At 41.8% G+C, this 17,207-nt stretch overlaps 2 protein-coding genes and 1 long non-coding RNA gene across 3 annotated transcripts; 1 reads left to right on the top strand and 2 right to left on the bottom strand.

Moving 5' to 3' along the window:
- Window positions 1-155: 155 nt before the first annotated feature.
- LOC125236841 (phenoloxidase 1-like) lies at window positions 156-11,026 on the top strand. The gene is made up of 12 exons (XM_048143776.1): window positions 156-329; window positions 1,417-1,612; window positions 2,835-2,943; window positions 4,083-4,206; window positions 6,512-6,720; window positions 6,795-7,047; window positions 7,128-7,280; window positions 7,590-7,724; window positions 7,955-8,136; window positions 8,531-8,673; window positions 9,730-9,965; window positions 10,302-11,026. Exons 1-12 carry the CDS (start codon window positions 219-221, stop codon window positions 10,527-10,529), a joined length of 2,079 nt encoding a protein of 692 aa, XP_047999733.1. The 5' UTR covers window positions 156-218; the 3' UTR covers window positions 10,530-11,026.
- Window positions 4,085-6,200, bottom strand: LOC125236842 (2-(3-amino-3-carboxypropyl)histidine synthase subunit 1). Its single transcript, XM_048143778.1, has 3 exons — window positions 5,848-6,200; window positions 4,735-5,770; window positions 4,085-4,217 (listed from the first exon to the last, which is right to left on the bottom strand). Exons 1-2 carry the CDS (start codon window positions 6,086-6,088, stop codon window positions 4,746-4,748), a joined length of 1,266 nt encoding a protein of 421 aa, XP_047999735.1. The 5' UTR covers window positions 6,089-6,200; the 3' UTR covers window positions 4,085-4,217; window positions 4,735-4,745.
- Window positions 11,027-11,451: 425 nt separating the features above from the next.
- On the bottom strand, window positions 11,452-13,056 carry LOC125236845. Its single transcript, XR_007178237.1, has 3 exons — window positions 13,005-13,056; window positions 12,261-12,299; window positions 11,452-11,705 (listed from the first exon to the last, which is right to left on the bottom strand). It is a non-coding gene; the product is annotated as an uncharacterized LOC125236845 (long non-coding RNA).
- Between the last annotated feature and the right edge of the window lie 4,151 nt (window positions 13,057-17,207).

The following is a 17,207-nucleotide window of genomic DNA, read 5'->3' as shown; positions in this document are numbered from 1 at the left end:
ACCACATTTCCGATAACTAAACTAACAGAGTTGCACTCATCGTTAACCACACATTATCATTGTACACTGTGGTTTTGCACTCCCAAACATTTGCACCCCTCACAGCTATCCACCACTATAAAACAGGCCCCAGAACCTCAGCACACCATTCCCACTTCACACTTCGTGAAGTGAGCACCAGCGTTCTTTTGTTTTTAATTTTATTTTTTAAAAACAAAATGGCCGACGTAGTGAACAGTTTGAAGCTGCTGTTCGATCGGCCCAATGAGCCGCTCATCACGCCGAAGGGGGACAAAAATGCTGTGTTCCAGCTTACGGAGCAGGTTCTGGTAAGTACTATGAGTTATATCACTTATATCTTACTGGCCACTTGGGCTGTAGAAAGAATTAAACTGCTTCTGTTTTTATGCCAAATTTCATCAAAATCGGTTTAGTTTTGCGGTTAAACAGACATTTTGTATAAATATTAATCAATTGTCCTAGTAGATAACCACAATGAATCCGTGTGGCGCCATCTACATCAGAAGTCAGGCTCCACGCACACGGGCGACAAAACTGTTTTGTCTCCGTCGCTCGGTCTATGGGCTAGTATGAAGGTGCGCACACGAGGCGACGCAACTTTTCATACAAATACGACGGAGACAAAACAGTTTTGTCTCCCGTCTGTGGGGGGCCTTACTAGTAGGCACGATTTCTCTTAGATTTTACATATCTATACTGACTCGTGACTTCAAACATCGCCTGGACTGGAATCATATACCTATGTCTTTCAATGAAAATATCGCTATGAAACTAGCTTCCTTCCTACCTAATAGTGTCTAAGACCTAGTTTCCATCACCTCCGGGTTATGTCTTTCGATGGTACCTACTTTTCCTGTTTAGGCTAAGCTTAATTAGGGGCATATCACGAAAATGTCGCTTACGACATACAATTCTTCTAATACTTCTAAGGACGATAAGAAATCAAAGTTGTGTCTGACAACCTTTCATGACTGGGTTAACAAATTGGCAGTATTTTCTTGAGCTTTACGAATTTGATTGAAATGGCTGCCATACAAGGCAAAAGCATGTCGTAAGCGACATTTTCGTGGAATTCCCCATTATAACTCTTAAGTTAGAGACCCCAGCCGCTTTAGCAAGCAGATCTAACGCTACTTTCACCACCCTCTTTCTTCCCGTGGGTATCAGAAGGCGACTGGATATGGGTTAAATTGTGGCGTAGGCGAGAGGCTAGCAACAGTGGCAACCTGTCACTGCAATGTCACAGTTTCGTTTCCTTTCAGTCAACCCCTTATTTGCTAAGAGTGGCACTGAAACTTTAGTAGTTTCATGTGCTCTGCCTACCCCTTTATGGGATAGAGGCGTGTATGTATGTATGTATATAACGCAAAAATGCTGATAATTTTTAAATTGTAGCCCGAAGAATACTCCTCCAACGGCATCGAGCTAAACAACCGTTTCGGCGAGGACGCCTCCGAGAAGATCCCCGTGAAGCAGCTCAGCTCCGTGCCGCAGTTCAACAAAGCGAAACAGCTGCCCGTGGACGCGGACTTCTCACTCTTTATCCCGTCTCACCAGGAGTACGCTACGGAAGTCATTGACGTGTTGATGAGTGAGTAACTTGATGCCTCATGTCATCTATCTACCAATATGCAAGATCGGTAAACCCTGAACCTACTAGAAGGTCAATCAGCTCAGCCAGGTGCCGCAGTTCAACAAAGCGAAACAGCTTCCCCTAGACTCGCGACGTCTCGCTCTTTATCCCGTCTCACCAGGAGTACGCTACGGAAGTCATTGACGCGTTGAAACATGGTACTCGACTGAAAAGCTTTGTATTATATCACGATTGTATAAAATACTATTTGTTACTTCCTGTCACTTCATTACGTATACAATGATAGGGGCCGAAGGCCTTTCAGGGTTCGTCAGTCAGGGCGCTATCACACTAAGCGAGGCCATTGGCGAAGTCGCTGCGCGCTTGCCTCGCACTCATCTCGGTCGCAACCACAGACTATATATAGTCCTCCTCGCCGTGTCCGGCGACGGCGACTCCTCCAACGGTTATTGATCCGAAGCATGGAACGCTCTGATGTGGCTTGCGAAGCCAAACTTGGTTTTGAAAGTGCGATCACAGGTTGCGCAATGAAGCTGGCCGGCGGGGTTGTAGGTATAGCTATACGAGGGCTTCGGTCGTGTCTTACGGAGATGGCGTTTAGCATCCAGGTCTTCTAAACGTTGCCGCTCGTATTGTTCAACTTTTTTATGCACAGTTGCGCGCCATTCAGTTCTACGCAACGCCATCTTCTCCCAGGAGTCACTCGGTATGCCGCAAGTGGTTAGGTGACGCTTGAGGACGTCCTTGTGGCGTAGGTACTGACCCCTCTGTTTCCTCTTTCCGACAGCGAGTTCGGAATAGAAAACCGCTTTGGGTAATCTACTATCGTCCATGCGTACGACGTGGCCACCCCACCTCAACTGGTGCTTAGCGCGATGGAGGACCTCCGTGTTCGGTATTTTGTCCTGCCACTTTATGCGCAGAATTGAGCGAAGACAGCGTAGATGGAAGGAGTCCAGCTTTTTTATGTCTGCTTTGTAGCAGCACCAGGTTTCTGCGGCATAAAGAAGCGTCGGTATGACTATGGCCTTATAGACCAACATTTTGGTTGTTAGCTTAATGTCATGTGATCGCCACGCCACGCCACGCCACGAGATCGTTTACGAGTTAAAAAAATAATGGTTAATTATTTTTTTCTGAATAACTGTAGGTACAAATAAAAAATCCAAATGTTTTTCAAGTTATTTTATTAAAAAATAATATATATATTCAATTTCAGGTGTCCCTGAGAACCAACTACAGGATTTCCTGTCTACATGCATCTTCGCGCGCGCCAATCTGAACCCTCAGTTGTTCAACTATGGCTACTCTGTAGCACTTATGCACAGGTAAGATCTACAGATGGCGTTAAATCAGGGGACCGATTTTTGAATCTCGAACGCATGAATTCGCCGTTCGAAAGTCTGTGGAAAACAACGTAAAAGGCTGGGCGCAGACGGGCGACGCAACAGTTTTGTCTCCGTCGCTCGGTCTATGGGCTAGTATGAAGGTGCGCACACGGTGCGACGCAACTTTTTTGTCGTAGGGGTCGACGACAGGCCTGCGACGCAACTGTCTCCTTCCCTATGGGTTTCAAAGCAAGTGCGCACACGGCGACAAAACAGTCGTCGGTCGGTTGTCAATGTTGCCAGTTATTCAAAAAAAAAGATAATTTTAAATGCAGATTGTTGAAGACGACATTGATATCTGTCTTTTAATTGAAGAAGTAGAGGAAAGACTGATTTTATATGACAATAATTTAAAAGAATATTCCGACAATATTAAGAAAAAACGATGCCGGGTTGTAAAATCATCAAAACTTTTAAACACTCATTCTGAAGTACCAAAAAATTATTTTAGATAGGCTCTCAATTTCATGAAAAAAGAAAAAGTTGCATCCGAAATATCCAAAGATAATAGAATTAGTCTATGGTAATAGCTTTTTAGTAGTCTGTGGTTACGTCGCTGTCGTTCCCGTGTGCGCACCTCGGAGACTGTCGCAAGGGGTGACGACAGAGACAAAAAAGTCGTCGAGCAACTTTGTCGCCCGTGTGCGCGGAGCCTTATGCTACGACTTTCGAACGGCGAATTCATACGTTCGAGAAAGGTTCGAGATTCAAAAATCGTTCCCTAGATTCTGAATTCATGTAGATTGTTATGGTCAAATGATTTTAGAATATTTGCAAGCTCATGTGTTGAAGTCAGTCCAAGCATTGCCATGTCTCATGAGTTTTATTACATTAAATATTTTTTTGGCTGACTTTATTTAATATACTCATATATTTAGCTCTTGTTCATGAGAACATACTAAACAGCAAGTAAACAATAATATAATAATACATTTTCAAGCTTGCCATACTATTAAGTAGCATAGTTCTTTGTAAATCTCAAATCTATAAATAGTATGTACACAATATTATTTACAAATTCAATAATTAATATCAGTATCTAATCTACAACATCAAACTATAATATCACATTGTTGCAGGCGTGACACTAGGAATGTCCCCATCCAGAACTTTGCAGAAACCTTCCCTTCCAAGTTCTTGGACTCCAAAGTGTTCTCCCAAGCCCGAGAAGTAGCCAGAGTCACTCCAGGAACACAAGCTGCTGTAAGTACTAACTGCACAGACCAACCCCTATAGACATCTATTACAAGACGACTCGCGGTGGCCAGCCTTCCTAGTATTTGCACTGATATAAGCGCGGGCGCTCGCCGTGCCCGATCAGTATCGACCAAGTAACAGACCCGAAAGCAGCGCGTGTTTTTCGCACAAAAAAATTGGAAAAGGGTATTTTGATGCCTTAAAGATGTCCACCTGTAGTGTGAAATGGTGTGGAAAGGTAACAAGAAGCTCAAATTTAAAAACAGACGGCATTACATTCCACAAATAAGTCATATTTATAATTTATTCAGAGCCGGCATAGGTCAACTTACATTGGCCACTTACGCGTCAGTAGAGGGACAGTCATACTTCTGTCCCTTTTCATCTGGCGCGACTGCCCGCCGTCCTTGAAACGGCCAATCACAGCGCGCTTAACACATTCCCCGCCCGCTCCTCGCACCCCAAACACTGGTGACTCGTATCGCGAACCAAATATACAAGACTGCCACTCTATAGGAGGTTCTCTGTGACTAACTGTAAAAGAACTATTTTTCCTTCATCTCTTTCCCTTTCCCCCCACAGCAGTTATCACATATCTTGTCTCCTTCAGAACATAACACCGGCTTGTAGTTCGGAGTCCACGGCCCTAAGCTAGCATTAGAATAGAAATCCATTGGATATGTCCCATCTTCCTTCAACCATTTACTGTTTCCTAGTGACACTGAAAACTCATATGGAGTTAACAAGGGCCTTGGGAAAGCTGTCCCCCAATCTATGGACAATCTTGGACATGCCACTTGGACAAACGCATCAAGGTTAAACAAGGATAATTTACTAGGAAAAATCTCTGATAACAAGATTTTCACATATTTCTTATCTACATTTCTAATTTGCTTTTCTAGATTACTTAAAACTTTTGTACTCCCTTGTCGGCCAAGAGTTCCTAGTATGAGGCCAAAATTACCAGCATCTCCTGCTACTCTCACTTGGTTTTGCCTGTTTTCTTGCATCAAGTTATGTTCATATTGCTCTGATGTGAATTTCTTCTCATAAGGATCATATTTATAGGCTGGAATGCTAGGATTGGCTATCATAATTGCTTCTAAGTGAAATCTACCATCACCGAGATACACTATGTACTCTGAGTCAACTTTTGGTGCAGTGCATCCTAGAATTTCTCCCGGAGACAGTGGTCTACATTGTGGGACTGTCACTATGTATTCTTCAGATCTAAGAGTTTTAGCAATGGCATGTAAAGTAGTGACAAACTGAATTGTGCTAACTATGGCTAGGTGTGTTCTTTTAGGGAAGTTTAGTTTGATTGTGTCTATAAAGTGTGACGGGTCAATCTTGATGTCGACAAATATGTAGAGAACCTTCACATCAGTGGTTTGGTCGATGGGTATGAGGCAGGAGTGTCCGTAGTGCACGAGTAGGTCGACGCCGAGAGCGGCCGCGGTGAAGTCGTCGATGCAGCATGCTCCATAAGTCACATCACCCATTATTAACGTGTCAGCTTCCGTGAATGTCTCAATGATGTCACACAAAGTAGTAGCGAACATCGTTAATCCTGAAAAATACAAGAAAATCCTTAAAATCTTTCTTAATACCTTTGAAACTACGAAAAAACTAGAGAGAGATACATACCTTCTGGCAATTGAAGAGCTACTCTTTTAGCACCAACCGATCTTATTCTCCATACTGTCTTATGTATTTCGAAGTTGTAGTTCTGAGGCAACGCTTCACAGGCTCTATTTAGTAAAGGATCATTTAGTAACTCGTCAGGAATTTTATTCAGAGATCGCACATTCGGTTTGAAAGTTTTTCTCTGTCCTTCGGGCTTCGCTCGTACAACGACCACGCCTGGGTTTTGGAGTAAGTCTTCCATTGCTCCTTAGGTTGCTATCAAGCTGCACTGAAATATTCCAGGTTATATTTTTGTAAAAATATAAACACGCGCGCTGAGAACTCGGTCATCGATAGGTGGCCTACGTGACTTTTGCATTATTTGCGTTCCGTTCCATATAAGCAACTTGACATTGACAACCTTGTGACGAGCTTGTGATGACCAATCCTGAAGATAAATAGTTACTGTTTTTAGTATTCAGATACATTTCACAATCGCCGATTAAATTTGTTAATCTATTTCTGTGTTATGAGTTTTAATTTCAATAGATAATATTTTTATTTAACGCAAAATTACAAATCGTTAACTTCGTACAACGGAACGGAAGATTGACAGCTGTCATACGAATGACATTACGTTCCGTTTCAACCATACACTGTTTTAACTTCTCGCGTTCCGTTACAGCGTAATCCCATTATCATCCCGCGGGACTACACTGCCACTGACTTGGAAGAGGAACACCGTCTGGCATACTTCCGTGAAGATATCGGTGTGAACCTTCATCACTGGCATTGGCACTTGGTGTACCCGTTCACTGCCAGCGACAGAGCCATCGTCGCTAAGGACCGCCGTGGCGAGCTGTTCTTCTACATGCACCAGCAAATTATCGCGCGGTACGTAAACTTCTAAATTACTTTAGGTACCTATTTTATATTATTTCATGCTAAACGAGTTGTTTTATTTTTAGTTACAATGGAGAACGGTTAAACAACGCGCTCAAGCGAGTAAAGAAGTTCAACAACTGGCGTGAGCCAATCCCTGAGGCGTACTACCCTAAGCTGGACAGCCTGACATCGGCGCGCGGTTGGCCCCCACGGCAATCCGGCATGCGCTGGCAGAGCCTGAACCGCCCGTCTGACGGCATCAACCTCAACCTGGAGACGATGGAGAGACAGAGGAGAGCTGTTGAAGAGGCTATTGCTTCTGGACGCGCTCAACTTGTAAGTTATCCAACAAGTTTAATAATTTTAAGAGGTACACTGTGCGCTCATGAGTTTTCAAATCGTTTATTGTTGTGTAGGCCAACGGCGGCACCATGCCTCTGGACATCGACACACTTGGAAACATGGTGGAGGCGAGCATCCTGTCTCCCAACCCTCAGCTGTACGGCTCCGTGCACAACAACGGCCATCTCTTCTCCGCCTACGTGCATGACCCTGACCACCGCTACCTGGTAAGATTGCAATGTTACCCTGACCTGAACAACATCGATTATTTATAGAAAGAATACTCCAGTAGGCGAGCCTACATAGCCTCTACACGTCACTTTTCCCGATCCTGCCGCGGATTGGCTTCCACGCTGGAAGAGACTCCCTAGCGATATCTGAATCAACCCACCGTCACAGTCGGTTTTCCCAAGTGCGCTATCTTAGCAACCCAGCCCGATTCTTATACATTCAAAAGTATCGTGGTCAGCGAAATTTGAAAAGGAAAAGGATCTCATCACTCTCTCGTCGTATTATTTATTATTTTCTTTTCACAGGAATCATTCAGCACTATCGCAGACGAGGCGACGACGATGCGCGACCCCTTCTTCTACCGCTGGCACGCATGGATCGACGACCTGTTCCAATCCCACAAGGAATCTGCGTTCGTCCCGCGCTATACTCGTTCTGAGGTAAACACCACCTCAATCGTATTTTTTTAGCCTTGTTAATTTTATGCCCGGCTCATTCACTTGTGGGGATTTACGGAAGGTTTTAAACTCAGTGCTATGCGAAAAGTTTAGATTCTTGTAAAATTTACTTTACTGAAATTCTTATTTGGGCTTTTTCGTGGGGGCTATAGCTCAAACCCTCTTGTGCATTTAGTTGAAGAACAGCATTAAAAGTTACAGTATTTCTTTAGCTTGAGAACCCCGGCGTAAGAGTGATGGCAGCCACGATCCAGAGCCAAGGCGGGCAGCCCAACACCCTGAACACGTTCTGGATGCAAAGTGACGTGGATCTCTCACGCGGCCTCGACTTCTCCAACCGTGCGCCTGTGTTCGCGCGCTTCACTCATCTCAACCATCGCCCCTTCCAATATGTGTAAGTCAGAGTCACAGGACCTTCAATTCAATTCGGAGTATCAGACGGTACATTCAATTATAGTTAATAACCTAAATCTAATATGAATGGGTATGTAAAGTAGACAGGGCCGGATTTCCCCTTAAGCCCCAGTCTACCTGGTGGTGTTGAGGAAAAGAAGGAGCTTCGACAAGTTATGGGATGAAGCTTTGAAATCTTCAAAAGTAAACTTACAATCATGTCAGATTAACACTGATGACTTGACCGAGCTTGGGGCAGTTAGAACATTTTGCTGGTTTTGATTTATTAGTAAAATAGTAAATAACTGGTAGCTTTGCAAAATAGAGCAGAGTCGATTTTACAAAGCTGCTAGTCCGTGTAACTCCTAATAACTGACCTATTGTTGTGTTTGCAGCATCAATGTGAACAACACTGGCTCTGCTCGCCGCACTACAGTGCGCATCTTCCTGTCGCCCAAGTTTGACGAACGCAACCTGCCCTGGAACCTCAACGACCAGCGCAAGATGTTTGTCGAGATGGACCGCTTCGTTGTGCCTTGTACGTACCTACTACTTACATATGTCTACATGAACAATAGTAATGTACCTACAGTTTAGGATAGAAAATACACCAATAATATAATTGTAGCAGCCTTAAAAGCTTAGGGACTGAGAATGTTTTTATTGTCTATTAAATACTTACACCAATTTCAAAAACGGATGTTAGATATCAACTACTTTCTATATATTTAAAATTGCAAACGGGACTTAATCGCGTATTTACTATGTTTTAAACACTAACCTCCGACGTTTCAAGGACGGCATTGTCCCCGTGGTCTCGGAGCAGACTGGCTGAAGTTGACATCAACATCTTCTAGCTGTACGAGTTTTTCGAACTACCCGCACCTGGTCCTGACTACCCACTTGAACAGTTTGTGCACTAGGGATGTCACCTTGTCGACACACAACACTCACGATATTCGGATCGTGAAGCCATTGAAATTAAGAAGTATAAAAATTTCAATCGAGACGAAGGTTTTAATATCTCATCCACATGGAACCCGGTCATTAGTAAATGCAAGAAGAAACAAATATCGCGGGTTGAAAATCCGAATATCGTGAGTGTTGTGTGTCGACAAGGTGACATCCCTAGTGCACAAACTGTTCAAGTGGGTAGTCAGGACCAGGTGCGGGTAGTTCGAAAAACTCGTACAGCTAGAAGATGTTGATGTCAACTTCAGCCAGTCTGCTCCGAGACCACGGGGACAATGCCGTCCTTGAAACGTCGGAGGTTAGTGTTTAAAACATAGTAAATACGCGATTAAGTCCCGTTTGCAATTTTAAATATGTGTAAAAATCGTGAAAGTTTGAATCAGTACTTTCTATATCTTCGGTCTCTCTCTCTTTGTAATTTCTTTGAAGGTTCCTCATCACTGAGGATCTCGACCACTTGATTCTCCTGTCATTTATCTCCATCGGTCTGTCTCAATTTCGATCTCCCTTTAGCACTCCCTCACCATCATCATTGCTTGTTGTTGTTGGACTTTGCCTGATGTGACCTTATGCGTCCACCAGCTCACCACTCCTTTAATCTCACTATGTAACCCTTTTCCAGTGAACGCCGGGCAGAACACCATCACCCGCCAATCCACGCAGTCCTCCGTGACCATTCCCTTCGAACAGACGTTCCGCGACCTCAGCGTGCAGGCCGACGATCCGCGCCGCACCGACCTGGCGACGTTCAACTACTGCGGGTGTGGCTGGCCGCAGCATATGCTGGTGCCGAAAGGGACTGAAGGCGGAGCGCAGTATCTGCTGTTTGTTATGTGCTCCAACTACGATCTGGACCGGGTGAGTGAATGAACTATTCCATCAGATCTGGCGACCTTCAACACAACCACAAATCAGATCGTCCGACGACCAACTTCATGCAATAGATAATCCGGTTCGAAGGATCAATTTTTCACAATGGTGTTGCACAGATACAGGGCTTTCTTATCGTACCTACATCAAAGGTTGTTAATTATAAATCTCATACTGAAACTGATACTTACTATAATAATAATATACTTTATTGTGCACCACTTATTAAAAGGAGATTACATTAATAAAACTCAGTTTACTATACTCAGTTAAATAATATCAACCGTCTAGACGCATCTGCAGTATTTTTTTTTATAATTCCAGGTGGACCAACCCGACGGCACCGAGCTGTCCTGCGACCAGGCCTCCAGCTTCTGCGGCCTGAAGGACCGCCTGTTCCCCGACAAGCGCGCCATGGGCTTCCCCTTCGACCGCCCCTCCGCGTCCGCATCCAGCATCACAGACTTCATACTCGACAACATGGCGCTCACTGACGTCACCATCCGTCTGCAGAACGTCACCGAGATCAACCCGAGGAACCCGAGGAATTAACGTGTTAAGGACCGACCACACGCGCGAATGCATTCACAGCCAGCTATGGACGGGGAGGGAGACTTTTGAATTTGGAAAACATGATACTTTTGGAATGCGAGCGCTAGAAATGGGTGAAGTGGTATTTGACCACTAGTTTTCAATGAAATTAGCGAAAAAATATTTGAAATCGAGCTGTCGAAGTTATAAAGTGGCCCCCTGTCCATAGTCGCTTTTGACTACATTTTCCATGCTATTCGGCTTCGCTTGTAGCGCGTGAATGTATAGCAATACTGCTCCATTAACATCTTGTGAGCAACTGGGTCCAAACTAAAAAAATTGGCAAGTAAAATGGCTACCGATATATCTACTATTCGTAATTTAGAGCATAAAACAAAAACAAGAGGCTGATAGACTAGTATTGTTGTTGTAACTAGTTTTAAGTGTTATATGTATGTAATAGTAAGTAAACCCGTTTGTAGTATAAGTATAATTTATAATAAAGCAAAGCAAAATCACTACTTTGGTTTTATATTCCATTATATTATTTACCCCAGAAGTACAGATTTCACTTTTTAACCGACTTCAAAAAAAGGAGGAGGTTCTCAATTCGACTGAATGTTTTTTTATTTTATTTTTTTGTATGTATGTTATATTATACAGTATGCATACTCGTTTCCATTTCAATCTAGTTAAATGAAAAACAATATTTTTTCTCAGATTGGTTTTATTTATTTATTTATTTTACTTTATTAGGTACACCAAACAGATTTCGTACAAAATCTTGATAACAATTAAAACTTATACTAAGTGGCTTAAAACTAGCACGAGATCCAAAACAAGTGTACTCAGCATGTTTTACAATTCAGCGGAAACAATACATATTTTAGCACTATCTAGTAAGTAAAACTACAATAGCAAACATCAGAGAACTATTAGGTAACAACAATTGATTACTTTAGCATGCACTATGTAATACACTAAATGAATTCCCATTCCAGTCACTGTAACTCAATATCATATCAACCACCATTTTTTCAAATTTATCCCTGGGCATAATTTTATGGATGACATAACCATTTTGGTATAGCCCGAATTCAATCTCCAATAACCTTCAGAATTTCTGATAGGGTGTTCTCAATTCTCTTTGGTCATCCATTTTCTGAACTGTGGAACTCCTTGTGGCAGCCCTTAAATCTGTAACAAGATAACACTATTTATATCCTGATAAGGATTATTATTGAAGATTGAGATGTTATTTTATAAATCAGGCCTATCATTTTGGTATCATGTTGTTATCAAAGTAACACATTTTCGGCTCGTGTTTGATATCATCATTACAATACTGATAAAAAGTTGCAAGTCTGATGTAATAAATACAGGAAGTTATTAAAAATAAAGACAACAAAGTGAATAATTGAACACACAACCGTTTAATGATGAACTCGAGACCAATCTTTGCAATTTTTTTCTATCAAGCCGATTTCATTAAATCGTGTATCGAGTACGGCTATGTTCTTTGAAATATAATGAATAATAACATATAATTTACTTGCCTTACTAAGACTAATAGTTTGTCTTAAAAAACTGCGCAAGCAACATCAATTTTACGCAATTGGGTGTTGTCAGCCCCTAAACTTTCATTTCATTTCTAAGCTTAGTAGATATTTTATCACAGGAAAGTTATTCTGACATTATGGAACTGCATAGCAGTTTATAATAATTGTTTTTATGTGTAATAAGAAAACGTACCTTAGAATGTCCGGGAGCATCAGCAGCACCATAGCTTTTCTAAAAGCAAAAAATAGCCATTATGAGCTTTACATCAAAGTAACATATGTATTTCTAAATTTAGTTCCTAATTTTATCAGGCCTATCATTTAATATCACGTGTTCATCATATAACACTTTTTGGCTCTAGTGTTGTTTCATCATTATAAGAAAATTGTCTACTATCAGTGTATGTGCAATTGTTAAGATCACAGTTTTTGTTACCAATACCAATTTGTTTTGACTAATAACAATTATAACATAGGTGTCACCAAGGACAGTGATTTCAAGATAGCCTTTGAATTTTTTTAGGTTACTTTTTATAAATACCAGATTTCATGCATACATTGAAGAAGTTTTAAGTAAACACCCTAAATAAACACGCAGGAGCATTTTGTATCAAGGATCATTCCATAACGATAGTATTTACAGAGCTGTAAGCACTTTTAATCTTATCTACTAGCTGTTGAAAAAACGCTTATCGTAATCATTTAAATAATCGTAGCTATCGAAAACGTAAAGAATACGATTATCTCATCGTCAGTTCTCTCAAATTGAACCAGGGTTAGCACGTGCGGAATTTAACACGTGGTACGTAATTTGGAAGTATTACAAGTAAAAATTAAGATAATATTAACAAATGACCTCCTAAAGGTTCCTAGTTCTTGGAATGACTTACTTTTTTATGTAAGCGCATTATATTACAATAAAATAAATTAAGCTTACCCCATGCAAAGCCACAATACGCCCGCCAGCCGAGCCCGCCCGAGAAATAAAATAGATAAAATGAAATGAATGATTGAAAGGAATGGAATTAACGAACATGTCAAAAAGACTGAATTGAACATTGAAGCTCGGAACACACTACGCGGACGTCCGTCGTAAAACGACCGCGACCGCGACCGATCAGTGTGCACGGAACAAAAGATCCAGCGAGCCAGATTTCAATCGGACGTCCATGCGCTCAAGGCCACGTCCGCGTCCGTCGACCGATAGTTTGCACGGTTATGTGTATTTCCATTGTCCAGATTCCCGTCCGCGGTCGATTTACGACGGACGTCCGCGTAGTGTGTTTCTAGCTTGACCGAATGAAGTTGAAGCATAGCTAGGAACATACTACGCGGACGTCCGTCGTCGATCGACCGCGGACGGGGATCTGGACAATATACACTTCACCGTGCAAACTATCGGTCGACGGACGTGGACGTGGCCTTGAGCGCATGGACGTCCGATCGAAATCTGGCTCGCTGGATGTTTTGGTGACCGTGCACACTGGTCGGTCGCGGTCGCGGTCGATTTACGACGGACGTCCGCGTAGTATGTTCCTAGCTTAAGATACAAGTTGTAAGTGTGCACAGTCAAGGCTCCGCGCACACGGGCGACAAAGTTGCTCGACGACTTTTTTGTCTCTGTCGTCACCCCTTGCGACAGTCTCCGAGGTGCGCACACGGGAACGACAGCGACGTAACCACAGACTACTAAAAAGCTATTACCATAGACTAATTCTATTATCTTTGGATATTTCGGATGCAACTTTTTCTTTTTTCATTAGGCTTGTGTCGTTCACGAACTATGAACTGTTAGGAATAAAATCCCATCAATGACCGAAATGAACTGAATCTTTCCGTGGTCTGAGAATCGGTCTTTGCTCATTTAGTTCAGTATAGGATCGGCGAGCGCGAGCGGTTTGGATCGAGAACGAATGTGTGACTGCGCCGACCGAGAGCGAGAGCTACTTAGCAGAGCAACAAAAAAAGTCGTTTTCATATTAAACTTCGGTTACTTACAACCTTTCGGCCCGGAATGTTACTATCTGTGGACTATTTGTATAATTTTGACACTATTCGGTCCCATTCGTTCTGATCTTTCCGACCGCAGTGGTCGCTGGTCTGGCTGAACTAAATGAACAAAAGACCTAAAAGAGCGAACTAGTTCATGGGAGCGATTGAACGAGATCGGAGCGCTCCGATCAACGAACGAAACGGCACAAGCCTATTTTTCATGAAATTGAGAGCCTATCTAAAATAATTTTTTGGTACTTCAGAATGAGTGTTTAAAAGTTTTGATGATTTTACAACCCGGCATCGTTTTTTCTTAATATTGTCGGAATATTCTTTTAAATTCTTGTCATATAAAATCAGTCTTTCCTCTACTTCTTCAATTAAAAGACAGATATCAATGTCGTCTTCAGCAATCTGCATTTAAAATTATCTTTTTTTTCGAATAACTGGTAACATTGACAACCGACCGACGACTGTTTTGTCGCCGTGTGCGCACTTGCATTGAAACCCATAGGGAAGGAGACAGTTGCGTCGCAGGCCTGTCGTCGACCCCTACGACAAAAAAGTTGCGTCGCACCGTGTGCGCACCTTCATACTAGCCCATAGACCGAGCGACGGAGACAAAACTGTTGCGTCGCCCGTCTGCGCCCAGCCTTAAAACATCCAGCGCGCTAGATGACGTCCGGACGTCAGTGCGCTCAAGGCCACGTCCACAGCTTACGTCCTATAGTTTGCAGAATTCATTAAGTACTAGATTGCCGAATGCTAGGGCTTGTGATATACGTGTTACACGCGGAACCGTAGCTACGTAGCCTTAGTACCGGCGGTGCTAAGATCCCGTACTACACGGTCACGTCAAAGATACGTATCCGTTTCTGGATTCGGCTACGTTCCCGCGAATCTCGGCTTCGGTTCCTCTCCGCTCGGTTGTTGAAAGAGAGCTTGTAAGTGTCGAACGGACCCTTCGCATTATGTGTTATACTCGTGGTCTTTGCATTGATTTGATTCCAGATGTTTTTTTAAGTAATTACATATTGGTATTATTCTGTTCTCTGATAACCAGACATTATGAGTTTGTACAAAAAAAAACAGAGGTGGTATTGGTGGGATTTTTGAATCTCACCGGTGCCTTGTTTTGTATGCAGCCGATTTAGTACGAAATAAGCCACCCGATGAGAATCAAAAATCGCACCTCAGGTAGGTACTAGGTACCTACTTGGGGATGTCGATGAATATGAAAGTCCATCCAAATAAATATATTAATATCTCTAATTAATATTTACTCCCTAGTAAGAAATGCTACAGGTAGACCAATGCAACAATTTAAAAGTATTTTAAGTGAAATAATAATATACACCGTTGTTCATAAATATTATTACTGGCTGGACAACCGTCTTTCGTCGGTGAAAATACTAAGAAATAGTTGCACGTGCAGATAAAGATAACAAACAATAGTTTGCGGGCCATTGATAATAATTACCTTCAAGGCTTTGGGATTTACCTGTTAAGTACCATGTGTTCCTATTGTTTGTGAAGTTAAGTGAAAGCAAAAATAACAAACTATTTGACTACTTCGGATACTACCAACTATAAGACGCTGACTGTACATGTTAGATTATTTAAAAAAAGTTGATTAATTATAGTCTGTGTCATGTGAATGAAAATTAGAATTTTACCTATTTTTTTATATGTTGATTATACGCGAATTCTTTTGATACACATCTTTTACAATTTGTACTGGTCTATTATTTTTGCCTCCAACATAATATTTGCATCTTATTATTTTTGATCACTCTTAAAACTTTATTTAAAATGCAAAAATATGGAAACTGAAATTAAAAACTCGCCCCTTGCATCACATTCGGGGGTCTTAGTGACACGCATAAAATCTACACTAAACGTCACGGTCACGACTGGATCCGATCTACGTATAAATAAGATACGTATCTCCGTGTACACGTAGCTACGTATCTTAATTACACGTAGCCGAATCACACGGAGCAAACGGAAGGATCTCCGTTGCCGAGTAACACGGCAACGGAGATTCGGCTGAGGGGAAAAGTACACGAAACACGGTCACGACCAGGAGCTCTAAATGATCCGAGCTCGTGTGAATGCAAATATGTACTGAAATTGAAATGCTATTTCCATTTGCCACTAAACCTGGCCCGGCATTGTAATATTTGTAACGGACGATCAGACCGATTTCTATTCGCAAAATCGGATGATACATTTTGCAGGATCCGTTTTACTGCCGGATTTTGCAACCGTACACTTGTGTGAACGTATGCATTGAAATAATATTGTCATTAAATCGGATCCTACATTAAACAGTACCCGCGAAAAATCGGATGTCTCCATGTGAACGGGCTCTTATAGTTAGATAGCAAGTTGGAAAAGCGCAGTCAAAACTAAAAGTTATTATATTATTATTATACCCATTTGTATGATAATTTCCTTATATACATACGTCTTGCTGTATATATATTTCAGGAATAAGAAGAGACGAGAAAGAATCGACATGTTTACATAATATTCATGTAACCATGACTAAAAGAGAAGGTAATTTTCAATTCAACCGACTTTCTGTAATTTCGTTGTAATAAGAAATAAACTGTTTAAATTCCTGAACAACAACCAAACTGCAATGCTACCTTTTTCCTTGGATTACAATTTAATAGCGCCTGTAGGTATATAAATCTGAAACGCATTGCTATTAAAATATTGCAGGCGTCCATTATTCAAATTTTTAAACTTTACGTCGTTCGTAGCAAGGATCGAGCAAGGAGTTATATGTATTTAGTCATAGCAAGGTCATAGGTATAGTACCGGTCGATTCTAACTTAATATTTTGATTTAGGTAAATGTTGTATTACGCGGGCAAAACGCTAGTAATATACGTGAAACATGCAGGACGAATCGATATCATTCATGAACTTATGAGTTTGTATGTTTTACCTATGCCTCCACCTAAATACCTATTTCGAAATATACTATCAAGTAGCTACGAGCGAACTCGTTATGTAACAGCTACGACCCAAATGTGTAGATACAAGTACCTATGTATATAACGTAAATACAACTTGCTATAAGTTACGTCGTAAGCTACTCCTGCATTTTAAAAGGTCGTATGTGGTAAGGGATCTTT

This window comes from Leguminivora glycinivorella, chromosome 19 (assembly GCF_023078275.1).
Source record: "Leguminivora glycinivorella isolate SPB_JAAS2020 chromosome 19, LegGlyc_1.1, whole genome shotgun sequence".
Taxonomy (NCBI): Eukaryota; Metazoa; Arthropoda; class Insecta; order Lepidoptera; family Tortricidae; genus Leguminivora; species Leguminivora glycinivorella.
Note: the sequence above shows the minus strand (reverse complement) of the source record. Positions and strands in the feature narration are given on the sequence as shown.